The sequence below is a fragment of the Rutilus rutilus genome (assembly GCF_951802725.1).
Source record: "Rutilus rutilus genome assembly, chromosome: 6".
In the NCBI taxonomy this organism is placed as follows: domain Eukaryota; kingdom Metazoa; phylum Chordata; class Actinopteri; order Cypriniformes; family Leuciscidae; genus Rutilus; species Rutilus rutilus.
In genome coordinates this window covers 40,160,528-40,178,628 of record NC_140214.1, presented here as the reverse complement: position 1 = coordinate 40,178,628, position 18,101 = coordinate 40,160,528, and the positions used below count along the sequence as shown (strand labels likewise).

Genomic DNA, 18,101 nt, shown 5'->3' with positions numbered 1-18,101 from the left:
TTTTCTTTATTTTACAAAAGCACAATGTTTTGTTTTGATTGTAAGTGGACACATACAAAAGTAGACATCTCACAGATTCTTTTTTCATATTTCTTTTTTCTGTATGACCATAAATGACAGAAAAGTGTAATTTAAGTTTATTATTGTGCTACTATGTGAAGAAAATCCAGCAAAACGCGTCGGCGCGGGATCCAGCAGATCTGCACACTCCGCCCACTCGTTCACTCTCCCCGGAATACTGATTCACCACACCTGCACCTCATCATCACCTCATCATTCACTCCCTTTATATACAACCCTTCACCTTCTGTTCAGTGTCTGGTCTCGTCTTTACATGGACGCACAAGACTCGCCACCTGCCACCTGCCACCATCAATTCTCCACTCTGGTTTTCACTCCACCTGCAAAGACATTCATATTACTATTCAGCTAAGTTCTATCTTCATCTCAAGTTTGCATGACCTACTCACCATTACATCTGCTGGTTCTGTGCTTCTGTTCTCAATAAACATTGTTTATATTTACTCGCCTGTTTGAGTCTTCTCTAAACCTGACAATATGATTGATATCATATTTTTAAATGTGATGGTTTCATTATAAATATGGTGATTTATCTCTAAGGTGGACAGACAATTTAATATAAGATATTTACCATCTGAATCTAACCATGTCATGTCAACAAATGGCAAAGTCAGCCGACTGGTTATTATAATGTTAATTATTGTGTCTTTTACCCCAAATACCATACTTTTACAGTTCTTCTTCTAGACGTCTTTGCATCTCCCGTGGACACGGCGAAGAAACCTGTCAAAACAAGTAGAGAAGAATACCTTTCACGCACACACGCACACACCTGCAGACAATCCACATGATCTTCATCTCCAGAGCTGCTCTTCAGAGTCACTTCACAAGCTTTTCCCCGTTTCATCTGAGGAAAACTACTGTCAAATACACACTGAAATTGAATGATTACATTTTAAAAGAAAGTTTTAATTTATTTCAAAAGAGACCATATTTGATGATACATTTGTATTAAATCATAAAACATAGAATCCAGAAAAATATAATTAAAACACACTTTAGGGAAAAATAAAACAATGTTGGGCCCTATATTAAAAGGTAGCTTACTCTGTGGAGTTTAATTGTGAACAAACAAATTATGATGATATTTTTGGCCATATCGCCCAGCTCTATTTCTGAATCATTTGTGTCCTAATACAAAACAAAAGGATTAAATGTATAATAAATACAAACCTCAGGATGTCAGTCATTTACAATATCCAGCATCTTAGATAATAGTCCAGAAACAGGGAACATAACAGATGCACAGTTGAAATGTCTATTTAAGAGGTTTTAAACAGGATTTAGAGATATATGTGGTATAATATCCCGCTCCAGTGCAGTAGGTGTCGGTGTGCAACTGTTCAGCTGTTCCAAACCCTCCTGTAAAACACACGAAGAAGAGGAAAACGAAAGTAACAACACATGTTGATACTGAAACCTGTCGCTCACTGGATTTGATTTGATCTATGATCCAGAAAACATTTCTACAGATGTCAATTTAGCACAATGCCTACCAAATCTAATAACACTCGCGGCCATTTATGTGTTTAATCCACAATCCATCGAGACCAGCAAGAGATTCTGAGAACGACGCGCGCGGACTGACAACAAGCGTTACTGAGTTTAAAATACTGATAAATTCTCTTCTTAGTGGACAAGACTGCAAGTAAGTTTAATACATTCTCCATTAAAGTCATTTGTAATTATGAAGAACTTCATATTGTATATTAAGCGTGATTTAAATGTGAAGTTACAGAAGGCTGTTCTTCTGCTACTCCGAACAGACGAAGAATCTGCCAGAAATTACAATCTTTTGAAGTTAAAACACAAAGTTTTATTGGGGTTATTGAAAAATGTTGTGGCAAAAACAATAATTAACAAACAGCATCAAGACATAAGAAACATTCAGAGTCAAATTGTATTAAAGAGAAGAGGTTTTATTCTCTTTAAGAGGTTTGTTCACAAAAATACCACGACAGCTACCTCATGATAGGAACAAAAACCTAAGAACACAGAAAACAGACGGCCTTCTTATACTTTTCTTCTTCAAAGTCTTCCTCTTCTGTAATGTTCCACTCAATGTGGCTCATACAGTGCATAATCATCAGGGACTCACAGAGAGTCCGGGAAGAGGGGCTAGAATAGCATAATTCCCGTAGAAGGTAGTGCTCTATTAAGAGCAGATTATATCAAGTGTTCCACACAGTCAGGGGGAACTCGGCCTGGACTGATAAGTATTAGGGGACTTACACACTGCCCACAGAAGTATATAGTCGATCAGCGAGCGACGCTCTAGCAGTTTCAGCATCCTGAGCCGATAGCATCGGGCAGACAATACTGATTTATTAGGCAGAGAGCAGCGGGAACCTCTAGGTTGTAGAACCTTATAAATGTAGACGGAGAGGCCCAGCCTGCCGCCATACAGATATCTTGTAAGGCAATCCCACTAGACCAAGCCCACGACGAGGCCATGCCTCTTGTGGAGTGCGCTTTGACACCTAACGGGCACTGCAGGCCCTTAGATGTATAAGCCAGCGCTATAGCATCAACTATCCACCTGGATAGACTCTGTTTTGACGCAGCTAGTCCCTTAGAACATCCGCTGAACAAAACAAAGACCTGCTCCGTCTGTCTAAAGACAGATGAGAGAGACACATAAGCTCTTAATGCCCTGACCGGGCAAAGGAAGCCCGCGTTCCCTTCCTTTTCAGAGACCGGCAGAGCCGACAGGGAAATCACCTGTGCCCTAAACGGTGTGTTGAGGGATTTAGGAACGTACCCGTGCCTTGGTTTGAGTATGACTTTTGAGTCATTAGGCCCAAACTCCATACACGTCGCGCTCACTGAGAGCGCTTGCAGGTCCCCTATGCGCTTTACTGAAGCGAGAGCCAGAAGAAACACCATCTTGAAAGATAAGTGTTTGAGGTCTATTGACTGAATTGGCTCGAATGGGGCACCTTTCATGGCTTCCAAAACCGTAGAAAGGTCCCAAATGGGAACTGAGGGAGGTCTGGGAGGATTCAGCCTCTTAGCTCCTCTAAGGAAGCGAATGACCAGATCGTTCCTTCCGAGTGACTGGCCAAGCGTTGGTTCAGCGAACGCTGCTATGGCCGCCACGTAAACTTTGAGCGTGGATGGGTTTCTGCCCTTATCCAGTAGCTCTTGCAGAAAGGAAAGAACCTCCGTCACCCCGCAGTCTGAGGGTGATATGTCACGAGCTGTGCACCAGCTAGAAAACACGGACCATTTCGAGGAATAGAGCCGTCTAGTAGACGGGGCTCTAGCCTGCGTGATCGTGTTTAACACTCCCACTGGGAGGTTAACGGGTACCCGTTGATGGCCCACGCATGTAGGGACCAAAGCTCCGGGCCTGCGAAAGGAGGTCCCTCCTCACTGGTATCGGCCATGGGGGCGGTACTCGTCAGCTGCATCAGAACTGGGAACCAGGCTTGGTTCGTCCAGAACGGCGCCACTAGTAAAACTGAGCATCCGTTTTCCCTGATTCGCTCTAATACCTGAGGTAAGAGCGTGACGGGGGGAAAAGCATAGAGCGGGCAGCGGGGCCAGACGTGGGCCAGCGCATCCCTGCTCTTGGAGAAAAACTCCGGACAGTGAGCGTTTTCCTGAGACGCAAACCGGTCTACCCCTCTGCTGAATGTTTTCCACAACAGTTGGACTGTCTGCGGATGTAAAGACCATTCCCCTGCCGGAACATTGTTCCTGGACAGTCTGTCTGGTCCTACATTCAGGTGACCTGTCACGTGCGCTGCTCTCAGCGAGCACAGATTGTGCTGAGCCCAGACCAGGAGGCGTTCCGTCAGCCTGTGAAGGGTTCGGGATCTGATACCTCCTTGGCGATTTATATAAGCCACCACCGACATGTTGTCCGAACGGACCAAGACGTGGTGTCTCAGCGCGTTGTCGACTGCCATCATTTCTAGGCAGTTTATGTGTAGAAGCTTTTCCCGTTCTGACCACTGGCTGAAGAACGGTCTGCCCTCGAGCAGCGCTCCCCATCCCGAGGTGGAGGCGTCCGTAGACACCACCTTCACACTCGAGGAAGTCCCCAGGTTTACACCTGACCGGTACCAGTCGGTCGCTTTCCAAGGTTTCAGAGCTGAGATGCATTTCTGATTGACCTTGAGGCGTAAGAGACCGGAGGTCCACGCTCGACGCGGTACTTGCGCTTTTAGCCAGAACTGCAGCGGGTGCATGCGAAGCAGACCCAGCTGAAGCACTGAAGATGCTGAAGCCATGAGACCCAGCATCTTCTGAAACTTTTTGAGCGGGACTGAAGTGCCGTAGCGAAAAGTTTTCGTCATGCTCTGAATACTCAGTCTGCGCTGTGGTGACAGCTGTGCTGTCATAGACAGCGAGTCCAGTTCTGTGCCCAGAAAATATATTTTCTGACTGGGAGGCAGCGAACTCTCTTCGCCCAATTGACTTTTAGACCTAGATTCTCGAGATGATCGAGTGATATGGTCCTGTGTTCTATGAGCTCTGAGTGTGATCGAGCTAGAACCAGCCAATCGTCCAAGTAATTCAGAACTCGCATACCCCGGAGTTTCAGGGGTGCGAGCGTTGCGTCCATGCACATCGTGAATGTACGGGGTGCTAGGGACAGGCCAAACGGCAGGACTGTGTACTGATATGCCTGGCCCTCGAAGGCGAATCTCAAAAATCGCCTGTGACGTGACGCTATTTGTATTTGGAAATACGCGTCCTTCAGATCTATTGACATAAACCAGTCCCCTTGGCGAATTTGCGAGAGGATTTTCTTGGTTGTGAGCATTCTGAACCGTCATTTCAGAAGTGCTTTGTTCAGTTGTCTTAGATCTAAAATGGGTCTGAGACCCCCGTCTTTTTTGGGTACCAGAAAATATTTGCTGTACATGCCCCCTTCGCTCTGAGCTTGTAATAAGGGTTCTATGGCCCCTTTGCTCAAAAGTGTCGCTATTTCGGCTCGAAGTAGGTGTGCTACTTCCTTTTCCACCGTAGTTTCGGTTCGCGCCGCGTAATGTCGTGGGCGTCGAACGAACTGTAGCGAATAGCCTCTTTTTATAATGTTCAGCATCCACTCTGATATCCTGGGAAGCTTTGCCCATGCGTTCGCATGAATAGCTAGGGGTAGAATGATATCTGGGCTCTGGCCGTGACATAGTGGCGAACGGAGAGCTCCGGTATGCTGTAACATAAACGCCGTGCTTGCAGCGTGTGAGGCGGGGGGCGCGCTGATCACAGCGGGCAGCCTGCCCGTGCTCAGCTCTCTTATAGCGGTTTGCTGAGAGAGAGCGAACCCCATAGGGCTTATCATGTCTGTGAGTGAATGTGGGCGCGGGACAGCGGGCACATTCATAACACTGAAAACACTGTCTGTTTGGGCAGACTGTATGTGCTTTGGTTTCGTTTTTACAGAAAACGTGAGACATGCAGTGTGTAGTGTTTGTGGGCACTGGGTCGTGGGCACATTCACTACATCTAGTGCACAATCGACATGAGTCGACTTTATTTGTGCGGGCCGTATGCGGCGGGCTGTGCTTGTGTGTAGGAATGAGCACTGGGTTGTGGGCATTTTTACTACACTCATAACACCATCGGCCGTGGCCGGAATACCAGAAAATACACTCTTTATGGGATTTATCTGGGTCGCCGTAAAAGCCATAAAACGGCGTTTGTGTGCAGGCAAGCGGGCTGTGTTACCGACTTGTTTACTGCAGAATACACTGGAACAGTCGCATTTACTGGAACTGAACGAGCGAAAAGTTTTGGTGGAAGTCCGGCCGCAGCGGGACTTGAACACCGTCGTTTCCCTAGACTGGCTAGGAAGACTTTGAGGCCTCGGGCTTTATCTCAATCTTCTGCCGGGGCCCACGCGGAGGGGTGCGGCGGCCGGCGGAGCGAGAGCGCGGTCCCTGGTCCCGGGCCTGACGGCGCTGTGAAGCGGCGGCGGTGGGTGGGGGTTGCGGCTGGGAGCTTTGAGCAGACGGCTGTTTAGAGCGGCCTGCTGCGGAGCTAGAGCGCTTTGGCAGAAAATGCTTCATGGCCTGTGACGTTTTCTGTACCTCAGCGAATCTATCCGCGAAATCCTTGACGGAAGATCCAAAGAGGCCGGCAGAAGAGATGGGGGCGTCGAGGAACGCGGCGCGCTCCGTGTCCGACATCTCGGATAGTGTGAGCCACAGGTGTCTCTCAGCCACAGTGAGAGAGGCCATGTTCCGCCCTATGGCCTGTGCAGGGGATTTAGTTGCGCGAAGGGCGAGATCCGTAGCGCTCCTCAAATCCGTCACGCTGATAGCTTCCGGTCCTTCCTCATCCAGTTTGCGGAGAAGGTTGGCCTGGAAGATCTGCAATATGGCCATCGTGTGCAGCGCAGAGACAGCCTGCCCGGCGGCGGTGTAAGCGCGACCGTGCATAGCTGAAGTCGTGCGGCAAGCTTTTGATGGTAGCGCCGTCCAGCAGAGGGCGGGCAAAGATGGGCCGCTACAGCTTCTTCCACGGGGGAAAGAGAATGGTACCCCTTGTCTTTAGCACCGTCCACCACGGAGAATGCTGCTGACACGGAAGTACGCATCCTGGCTGAAAAGGGGGCGCTCCAGGACTTAGCGACTTCTTCATGAAGCTCAGGAAGAAAGGGCGCTGGTCTCGAGGGCGGCGAAGCGCGGTCCCCTTGCAGGAAACAACCGTCCAGTTGGTTGTGTGCAGGCTCCTGGGGCGTCGACCACTCAAGGCCGAGGCTCGCAACTGCCTGCTCGAGCAGACGCATGAGCTCTGCCTCAATGTTAGCTCTTTTCCCAGAGGGTCGGTGAGAAGAAGGTGCGAGATCCGCAGAGCTCGACCAACCCTCACTGCCCGACGCTAGAAGAGAGCAGCTGTCGTCCTCCACACACACAGCTTCTTCGTCGTCACCTGTAGCGGACGCGGCGGCAGACGGCGGCCGCTGTCCGGCAGTAAGAGACTCGGGTGAAGCAGGCGGTGAAGCTGTCGGGCGAAACGGCGAGCTTTCGTGGGTTGGAGGAGGTTCCGGGACCCGCTGAGCACGGCGCTTCTTACGGCGCGAGATGCCAGGCGAGTCCTCAGAGTCACCATGGGCATAAGCTCGCAATGAGGGCAGCCGCCTTCAGCGAGCGCGAGAGCTGCATGATCCTCACCCAGGCAGGAAACGCAAATGACATGGCGGTCCCCGTCGCTGAGTGGAGCTTGGCATGAGCCACAGGATGTACAAGGCATCTTAAAAAAGACGCTCGGCTCTTTTAGAGAGGGAGTGTGTGTCGCGGCGGCAAACACACACAGCAGAGAAAAAGGATATGGACGCCGGATAGCGTAGCAGGAACGGCGACTGAAGGCGGCGCGGCCAGCGGCTTCAGGTGCAAAGGCTCGTCCCACAGACGGCTTTTCAGACGGCGCGGCTTCTTCCTCTCGGGATCCAGCAATGTGTGAGCTTCGCTGAAGAGATGAAAAACCAGATTTTATCAGCCTACGAGCCTTATTTATAGGCCCAAGCCACGCCCGTTTCGGCGGGACGTGACGTAATGGGCACGAAGCGCCCTCATTGGATCTGACGTCACGAGGGGCCTCTCTCGATAGGCTGCTGCAGTTGCCGCAGAGCAGCCAATGGGCGCGCGAGCCGTCTCGCCTATGTCTGCATGCTGCAGCAACGCATTTTACAATATTACAAAATTAAAGGAGAACTCCGGTCAATTTTAACATTGAGCTCATTTTTTTGTACATTTGGAGTGCTGTCAATACAGAGAACAACGACAAAAATCGGTGTTGCCTACACCGAGTTATTCTATTTTTAAAATTTGCACCCTATTGACTTCAATGGGGCAAGTAGTAAGCCTGCTTTTTAGCCTCTTAACATCCTTTAAGTGTCATTACAAGTGCACAGAAAATGTGAGTGATTCCTTCCGAGTGAACACGAGTGGATCTGACTGCAGTAGATGTTAGAGATATTAATAAAAATGAAGTTAATTCAGCCAGCGCTCATACCTTTGTTTACATCCTGTTTTCGGTGGAAGGCCATAGTAATCGATTGTCGAGTTCACGCGCATAGGTTTAGTACCTATGATCACGTGCGTGAACTCGACAATCGATTACTATGGCCTTCCACCGAAAACAGGATGTAAACAAAGGTATGAGCGCTGGCTGAATTAACTTCATTTTTATTAATATCTCTAACATCTACTGCAGTCAGATCCACTCGTGTTCACTCGGAAGGAATCACTCACATTTTCTGTGCACTTGTAATGACACTTAAAGGATGTTAAGAGGCTAAAAAGCAGGCTTACTACTTGCCCCATTGAAGTCAATAGGGTGCAAATTTTAAAAATAGAATAACTCGGTGTAGGCAACACCGATTTTTGTCGTTGTTCTCTGTATTGACAGCACTCCAAATGTACAAAAAAATGAGCTCAATGTTAAAATTGACCGGAGTTCTCCTTTAAGGATAATTTTTGGCTTCAATATCTCGTGGAAAAGAGTTTTTCCCCTAGCGTAAGCTATTACGCAGTACAAGAGACCTCTCGTAAGAGAACCCCTCTGCCTTTTGTGAAAACAGTGGCCCTTCTGGCCCCCCGCGTTTTACCGTTTTCCCACCCGTGAGGCCGAAAAGGTCTTTGTTTGTGGCTAAATAATCCCTCTGTCCTGAATGCAAATTACCCATACTAGAGAGATCAAAGGCTCATCTGACCATTTGTTTTACTGTGTGTATTTTTGTTTCTGCCAGGTGCATACATACATTCCAGGAGAGAAAACACATGATTGAATTGAAAGAAAACCCACACAATGTCTAAGGAAATAAATTTAAGGAAAAAGTAAACTATTAATTTTTCCATAACAAAACAAATATGTTTTTAAAAGTTTTCTTACATTTCCTCTTCCGTTTTAGGCTGTTGTTTTTGTGATGTGAAATCGAAAGTATTTTTGAAGCAGACATTTACAGTAGACAGACAGATGAAGCCTAACGTCAATGAACAATTATTGAACGTCAATTATTAAACTGAATATTTCAGTTCATATATAGCAATTATGATTAGTAGTTATACATTGTCTATAATAATGCTGGTTTCTTTTACTTAAACAGTTATTTTAGGATCATTTGAAAGTAATGAAATCAACCATCATTGTGAACTTGAAGTAATGATTAAATGACAAACGACTCAACAATTAATAAAGATTGGGTAAATATGATTGTAAAATGATATTATACTGTAATAGAGAATATAACAAATTGGGTTCAGTTTTCCCAGCACAGTGTAAATTTCTGTTCCCCAATGAATTCATATTTAGAGTCAGTTAAACTCAGTAAACAATAAGAAATGATTAAGACCATTCAGTTATTTTACATGGCAATATATTTGTCTGTAACTCACTTTATTTTATACTTTTTTTTTGCTGTTGCTGTTGTTGATGATAACAACATCATTATTGTCTTAACCCTTGAATGGTGTTCGGGTCTGTAGGACCCATTTTCATTTTTTATCATGACACAATTAATTATTTTTTCAACCTCAGACTCATTGGCCTTGGCTCATTTTCTATGAAGAACATATATCAGAACACATTTTCAATGACCACACACTGTACACCCCCCCTTCACATTTATATTACACACAGGATGGACCCGGGGCTAATAAAAGTGTGGAAATTTTAGGTCCTGTGTACCTTTACTCTGTCCTGTGTACCTTTACTCTGTCCTCCTCCTGTCAGGGCCTACTGTTATTGTGTGTGTGTGTGTGTGTGTGTGTGTGTGTGTGTGTGTGTGTGTGTGTGCGTGCGTGCGTGCATGAGTGTGTGCATGCATGTGAGAGAGAGATTGTGTGTAAAAGTGTGAGAGAGTGTGAGTGCAAAAGTGGGTTTTGTTTCTACCCCTGCCATTCCCGCATAAGGTTGCAATTCTTAAATGTGATCTAACAAAGGTAAAGGGAAAATATTAACCATATATGCAGTTTATATTGCTTGTAATTGGGATGAAGTAAACATCTGTTGAGTATTTTAACATAAATTGTTTGATTATGTTGAATAGGGTGACCATATTCCAGGTCATGTCCGGCCGGGATTTCGAGATCGCCCAAAATATCCGCGATTCGGCTTTTGCTTTCTCGTCGCCATTCATTTTGTTTACATGTACACCTTTTGATTCAGTAGTACTGAATTAATTCCGATTGGTTAATCTGAATGTAGTGTTTACATGAACGCTAAACAAGTGATCGGTTGATGTGCGTGTAAGCATTGCTAAGAAAATTCCTGTGTTTTCGTCTCGATCGGGATCCGTGTGAATCAGAATGCATGACCTGCAAAGCTGGCACGTATGTGTCAGTGTCAAATAACGTAATAATGTAAACATAATGAATGGTGACTGTAGAAAGCAAAAGACGAATCCCGGGCATTTTGGGCGATCTCGAAATCCTGGCCAGATATGTCCTGGTTAAACAGGACGTATGGTCACCCTAATGTTGAATTAAAAACCCAAAAATGCAGCGGGTCCACCAGACCCACGAACACTGGCTGAATAACAAAAATATGAACACCACACAAGGGTTAAATAAGATGTTCTTCATCTGTGTAAAATGGTGTCATTTCCAGGTGATGCTGAAGGATTGAGTGTTTTCAGAAACCAGTGCTGATCAGTTTTCAGTGTCAGTTTAGCTGCAGTATGTCAGAGGAAAGAGGAAAGGACTCTCTCTCTCAGATGAGTCTCTCAGAGAAACACAGGTAAGACTGCGTCTGTTTTCATCAGTTTAAACTCGACTGGACTTTGTGTTTTCCTGTCAGTAACAAAACTTTAAGCATTGTTTTATATTTGCAAATGCTTTGCACAACTTCACTTTTGAACTTCTTAAATTAACACTGACATCTATAAAGCCCTGTTTGCTGTATAGGAAATATCACAGTTAATAATTTGTTAATAACCTTCTAGACGCTGAATTAATCCAAATAAATGACTTTAGTTTTTAGATCATAAAGTTATTGATAGACATTAGAAAACAACTTTACACTTAATTTAATTCAAGTATGCTAACAAAACTGTCGCAAAGACATTTCTGCTCTCTTTTCTGTCAATAAACAAAAACTTGACATGTTTTCTTAAATTATAATCCTCAACATATTTAATCTCACTCATGTATATTAAAGAAATTGTTAAACTAATGTGAGCCAGTAAATAAAATGATCGTTAACTATAAAACTGTAAATTGTGTGAGTGTGTGTATTTCTGTGGAGGATTAGATAAAGACACAGATGTGTTTCACACACAGTTGATCCTCCTTTACTAAAGTGTTTTCTCTCTCTCTCTGTTCTTTGTGTCATCAGTGTAAAATCAGGCTCACATGTGTCCAGCTCTGTGTCTCTGAAGAGTGATCAGTCAAAAGATTATCCACTAAACTTCAGTGAGAAAACACCATCATCTAATAAAAGGTATTTTGTTACAATTTTTTTTGTCACACATTGACTGTGTTTAAAAGTTGTATCAGTTAATACCAATCATGAAACATGTTTAGAGTAAATATTTGTCAGAGTATTCACAGCTAATGCTTATTTCTCTTTCTGTAAAACATCAGTTCCCTTTTGTCCTGGGAACTCCGACGTGTCGTCGGGGGAGTTCCCTGACGAATTGGGATCACGCTAGGGAGACCAATTGCCTACGAGTGAATTAAAACGAGCCATTGAAAATTGGCATGCAGGATTTGCATTCCGCAGCCCGCCTACCAGCGCGGGTATAAAAGGCGGAAGCAACGCATGCATAGTGCTTTTAGCTTCGGAGCCGACTGATTGTGTCCTCTCTGAGTGAATGAGCTTTAAGATTGTATCTGTCTTACGCTCTACGAGTCTGCTGTTTCGGGAAGGGATCTCTCTGTGTTGGCGTGACGGCGTTTCAGCGACCGCACGATTTCCTGTCTGCCGGCTGCGTCTACACACTGTTAATTCAAAAGCTGTTTTCACAGCTCGTAAACGGTTGAGTGCGCACAGCGGGCTTGCAGTTTCCCCGCTGTGTTGCCGCGTTGGGTCCCTGTGTGCTTCAGCACAATAAAGAGAGTACTTTCTTCCTGAAAGAGCAACACGAGTGAAGATCGCGTCCTTTTCAGGATGACGTTTCACTCGTGTGTTTCTGGATGCGATCGTTTCCTGTCCTCATTTGACGGCCACGTTCATTGTTTCACATGCCTAATCAGTGTGTGAGACTACGTTCGTGGGTGGTTCATGTTCTCTCAGGAGTGCATGACCACGTCGGCACGTTGTTCGTCTCCCCTTTTTAAAGGCTCGAGCCGCTCAGCGTGCCGTGTGCCGTCGAGCGCCGGTTGACAGCGCGGGTTGTCACGGCAACCCAGCGCGCGTCATTCGGCGCTCAAGATGCGCGGTCAAGATCAAGACTCGCGTGCCTCTATGACAGGGATAGGCAACTCCGGTCCTGGAGGGCCACTGTCCTGCAGAGTTTAGCTTCAGCCCTGATAAAAACTCACCTGCCTGTATCTATCTAGTAATCCTGAAAACACTGATTGCCTTGTTCAGGTGTGTTTAATTAGGGTTGGAGCTAAACTCTGCAGGACAGTGGCCCTCCAGGACCGGAGTTGCCTATCCCTGCTCTATGAGGTGAGTCCCTTTGCTTATTTCCCGATCTAGTTTCTCTTCTGGTGCACCAGAGGAGGGCTACTTTGGCGAATAACATTGGTGATCTGAGGGTTACAGTGAGCACGAACCACTCACTCCTCTAGCGCATCGCAAACATGCTGAGACTGTGTTCGTGGGTGGTTTGTGCTCTCTACATGAGAGCATGACCACGTCGGCACGTTGTTCGTCCTGCCTGAGGGCTTGAACGCTCAGCGTGCCGTGTGTCATCGAGGCGATGGCCACGTTCACTGTCTTGCATGCCTGGTTGACGGCCATGATCGCTGTTTCACATGCTTAATCAGGGTGTTGAGACTGCGTTCATGGGTGGTTCATGTTCTCTCATGAGTGCATGACCACGTCGGCACGTTGTTCGTCTCCCCTTTCTCGTAAGGGCTTGAGCCGCTCAGCGTGGGTAGTTCTGATTCGGGGTGGAGCTGCGCTTAGTGACTGACCGTGATTAGTCACAGCGCTGGCCCTCGGTCAGACGATGTCCACACTAGTGGTCCAGAAGCGCCTCAAAACCAGCCCGCTCGGAGTTCGTTTCCCCCCAGCAAAGGGAAGGGAAACGACCCTGAGAGGAGCGAACCGGAGTATGTGATGTCTGCTCTTCGGGAGTGCGTGTCATCACCACTCCTTCCCCCGGGGGAGGGCCGGGTGGAGAATTTCATTTCTGTTCCCGCCGCTGGTCATCCAGTCAGTGGTACCCAAAGTTTGAGCAGTCCACTTCCTCTGAGTCACTCACGGGCCCCAGTGCTCAGATGACAGTGAGGGCTACGGCCTTGTCACTCTCGTCTCTCGCTGGGTGGGGAGGCGGAAACCAGGACTCGACGCCCCCGGGCATCGCTCCTCGTTTCCCCTCACGGTCGAGTCTGGCAGACCAGTAAGACCAGTCTCCTCTGTCCGAGAGGGTCAGAATGGCAGTGCGCGCCGCCCCTGAACGGCGCCACTCCCGTTCCCCTCTCCCCAGCTCGCGGATAGCAGTCTCTCCCCCTCCCCTCGCCACCAGGCAGCCCGCAGGTGGAAGCAGGTTGGTGTCAAGTTAAAACGCCCAGACCCCGCTCACGGTCGCTACAATGCCACCAGAGCCGGGTCCCTGTCTTCCAACTCGCTGCCCCTCCGCGGGTACGCCGGTGGTTCGGGTGGGTTTGTTGAGACGGTATCTGGAAGCCTGGCTAGCGCTTCCGGGTCCATCCCGATGGCTCATCCGCACCATCCGGTTCGGCTATGCAATTCAGTTTGCACGCTGGCCTCCCAATGAGATCGATGTCCTGCTGGCGAAGGACGCGATCGAGCCGGTCCCTCCTGCCGAGATGAGGTTTGGGTTTTACAGCCCCTACTTCATTGTACCCAAGAAAGGCAGTGGGTTACAGCCAATCCTGGACCTGCGAGTTTTGAATCAGGCCCTGCACAAACTGCCGCAGGAGGAGGCAGACCCAGCCCTAGCTTTTCTCTGTCCCGTCCGCGCCCTGCGGGTTTATATTGACAGAACGCAAAGCTTCAGAACCTCAGATCAGCTCTTTGTCTGTTATGGAGGCCAGCAGAAGGGGAAGGCTGTCTCCAAGCAGAGGTTAGCCCACTGGTTAGTGGATGCTATCACCCGAGCGTATGAGTCCTCCCAGGTTGCGCGCTCACTCTACTAGAGGTGTTGCCGCTTCCTGGGCTTTGGCTCAAGGCGCCTCGCTGACAGACATCTGTAGAGCTGCGGGCTGGGCGACACCTAACACGTTCGCTAGGTTTTATAGCCTACGTGTAGAACCTGTTTCCTCCCGAGTACTCGCTACGGCCAGTGGTGCGAGGGAATAGGTTGTGTCGGCTTGCTACGCCACTCCGCGCCTCGGCCGGATACGTGCGTCTTTTGCTCCGTTGGCGCCCTACGTCGGTGAGCCTCGTGAGGTCCTCCATCACCCCTCCGGTGCCAGGCGTGGCGGACCGCCTGGCACCAGGTCTGCTACCTCTAGTAGGAGTTGCTAGTAGACTGGGTGTTTTTTCCAGTGGTCTCTACGGTGACCCATGATGCCACGTGCAGTTCAGCCGTGTCTTCCCCTTGACAGCCTCGTTCTGTCGTCCCTGTTGAGTACGCTCCCACTAACCCCCCGGCGGTTAGGGCACGCTTTCCCAGTGTTACCCAAAATCCACTGTGCGGGTCTTGCGGAACAGCAACTTGATTCCCTAGCTAGCTCCCGCAACTTATTACAAGAAACTGCTGCAGGGTAGCTTAGCTGGGCGCTGGAAGGGGCCAGCACCATGGCGTTTTATTAGGGATCCCAATTCGTCAGGGAACTCCCCCGACGACACGACTCCGTTCCCTGAGTTCAGGGAACAGAGATGTGTCGTCCCTTCGCCATGTTGCTGTACCTTCGCCGGAGGACTGGACACCGTTCGGCTCCTCAGCGAAAAGCACTATGCATGCGTTGCTTCCGCCTTTTATACCCGCGCTGGTAGACGGGCTGCGGAATGCAAATCCTGCATGCCAATTTTCATTGGCTCGTTTTAATTCACTCGTAGGCAATTGGTCTCCCTAGCGTGATCCCAATTCGTCAGGGAACTCCCCCGACGACACGTCTCCGTTCCCTGAACTCAGGGAACGAGGGTTACATACGTAACCGAGACGTTAGTATTTTATTTTACTAATTTGATTACAGGCTTCAATATGAGACATTAGACTCAGACGTTCAGACTCACAGGAACCACGAGAATTTCAAAGACAATCTTCTAGGGATCTTCCAGGTAGGAAAACACATTTTTATTAAAAAAATTATATTTCTAACAAACAAATATGTTATTGAACAAAGAAATTGAATTAAATTTTTCTTGATCACTTATTTTTTCCTTTTAAACACATTTAGCACAACTTGGTTAGCATGTTAGTATTTTAACTGGATTTTTTTATGTACATGTATTATAATTATTGAATAAATAGTTTTGACCAAATGTAGATGTACAATTTGACTTAAATTGTGTCTTTCTGTCTTTTCTCTTACTTTTGTTTGTAGGATCTTGAGAGCAAAATAATCACATTTCTGAAGAATGAGCTGGAGAAGTTAAAGAAAATATTACAAAAAGAGAACACACAACACTTTGTGAAGGACTTTAATGAGAACAGATCCAGTATCAAATCAGCAGCTCTTGATCTCTCACTACATTACCTGAGAGAGATGAAGCAAGATGAAGCTGCTGATGCTCTAGAAGGTAAGAGACTCATGATCATCTGTCAGATTGTCTCTTATAAATGTAGGAGAGAAATTAAGACTAAAACTATCTATTGTCTGTTCCTGTGTTTAGATGAGCTGTTCCTCATTCATCAGCTGAAATGTGGCCTAAAGAAGAAGTATCAATGTGTGTTTGAAGGAATTGCGAAGCAAGGTGACTCCACACTTCTGAATAACATCTACACAGATCTCTATATCACTCAGGGTGGCAGTGAACAGGTCAATACTGAACATGAGGTGAGACAGATTGAAGTTGCTTCCAGGCGTCATGAAGCACAAGAGATACCGGTTGAATGCAAAAATTTGTTTGAAGCACCTGAACAAGACGTGGAGATCCGAACTGTTCTGACAAAAGGAGTCGCTGGCATCGGGAAATCAGTCTCTGTGCAAAAGTTTGTTCTGGACTGGGCTGAAGGAAAAGAAAATCAAGATATCAGCTTCATATTTCCTCTTCCATTCAGAGAGATGAACTTAAAGGAGAAAGAAAAACTAAGTTTGATGGACCTTATAACTCAATTTTTCCCAGAGACAAAAGGACTCAATCTTACAAGAAGGAATCAGTTCAAAGTGCTGTTCATCCTTGATGGACTGGACGAATGTCGCCTTCCTCTAAAGTTTGACTGTAATGAGACGTGGCGTGATGTGTCGTCACCGGCCTCTCTGGATGTTCTCCTAACGAACCTCATGAAGGGAAATCTGCTTCCTTCTGCTCTCATCTGGATCACCACCAGACCAGCAGCTGCCAGTAAGATTCCTCCTGACTGTATCGACCGGCTGACAGAGATACGAGGATTCAGCGACGCACAAAAGCAAGAGTACTTCAAAAAAAGGTTCACTGATCAGAATCAGGCTAACACAATTCTAGATCACATTAAACAATCAAAGAGTCTCTTTATCATGTGCCACATCCCAGTCTTCTGCTGGATTTCAGCCACTGTTCTCCAGAACATTCTGGAGGAGAAAAGAAATAATGATGTGAAAAACACTCAGGCTGATGAGATCTCTAAAACACTGCAGGAATCAAACACTGAAGACACTCCCAAGACTCTGACACAAATGTACACACACTTTCTCCGCTTTCAGATCCAGCAGAGCCGCCGAAAGTATGATGGAGAATACGCACCAGATGTTTCCTGGGATAAAGACGCCATCCTTTCACTGGGGAAACTGGCATTTCATCAGCTGGAAAGAAACAACCTGATCTTCTATGACACAGACCTGGAAGCCTGTGGTATTGACGTCTATAAGGCATCAGTGTACTCAGGCATGTGTACCCAGATCTTTAAGGAGGAAACAGGGATCATTCTTGGTACCATGTACTGCTTTGTTCACTTGAGCATTCAAGAGTTTATTGCAGCCCTTTATGCACATCTGTTTGTAGACATCAACAAGACAAGTGTGTTTGAGCATGAGTCTACAGAACAGGAAAACAGAAATGAAACCATTATTGATTTACTCAAGACTGCAGTGGACAAGGCGCTCGAGAGTGACAATGGACACCTGGACCTTTTCCTTCGCTTCCTCCTCGGTCTGTCACTCCAGTCCAATCGACGACTCTTACGAGGTCTGTTGACACAGCAAGATGGCAATGACCAGAGCAACAAGCAAATAGTTCAGTACATCAAGCAGAAATTAGAAGATAATCTTCCTGCAGAGAGATCCATCAATCTGTTCTACTGTCTGAATGAACTGAACGACCAAACTCTGGTGAAAGAGATTCAGACCCACCTTAGCAAAGGAAGTCTCTCATCTGGTGACCTTTCACCTGCCCAGTGGTCTGCTTTAGCCTTTGTGTTGTTGACATCAGAGGAAGAGCTGGAGGAGTTTGAACTTCAGAAATTCAAGAAATCAGACGAGTGTCTCATTAGATTATCGGCAGTCATCAAAACCTCCAGAAGAGCCCTGTAAGTCTTTTAATATATTTTGTCATGTTTAGCTCTCATCTGAAAAATGCATTTATCTACATTACTCTATAGTGATTCCCCATCATAAACATGAAACTATTCCTGTAAAGCCTGACATATGAAATAGTTTTGTGTGTGTGTGTGTGTGTGTGTGTGGAGACAGTTTATCAAACCTTAAGACAAAATATAAAATACCATGTAAAAATGTTTGCATGTTTGTTTTGTATCATATGATACACCAGACTTGTATGAAGAATTATATATATTAGCTCATACTCATACTTGAGGAAGGAAAAAAATATATATATATTATTCATAT

The 18,101-nt window shown here is 46.6% G+C and overlaps 3 protein-coding genes across 3 annotated transcripts in view; 2 read left to right on the top strand and 1 right to left on the bottom strand.

Annotated features, from left to right (window-relative positions):
* The window catches only part of LOC311291359 (uncharacterized protein), a 796,365-nt gene that overhangs the window by 555,846 nt on the left and 222,418 nt on the right, over positions 1 to 18,101 (bottom strand). The gene's annotated exons all lie outside the window — the stretch shown is intronic.
* LOC311291423 (uncharacterized protein) overlaps positions 1 to 18,101 on the top strand; it is a gene marked incomplete at its 5' end in the record, with an annotated part of 543,326 nt that overhangs the window by 399,417 nt on the left and 125,808 nt on the right. The window lies entirely within an intron of this gene.
* On the top strand, positions 1,453 to 17,786 carry LOC311291340 (protein NLRC3-like; the record flags this gene model as incomplete). The annotated part of the gene is made up of 6 exons (XM_084410312.1): positions 1,453 to 1,729; positions 10,648 to 10,776; positions 11,374 to 11,478; positions 15,312 to 15,396; positions 15,663 to 15,858; positions 15,952 to 17,786. The coding sequence occupies exons 2-6, from the start codon at positions 10,718 to 10,720 to the stop codon at positions 17,784 to 17,786; spliced, it is 2,280 nt and encodes a 759-aa protein (XP_084266438.1). The 5' UTR covers positions 1,453 to 1,729; positions 10,648 to 10,717.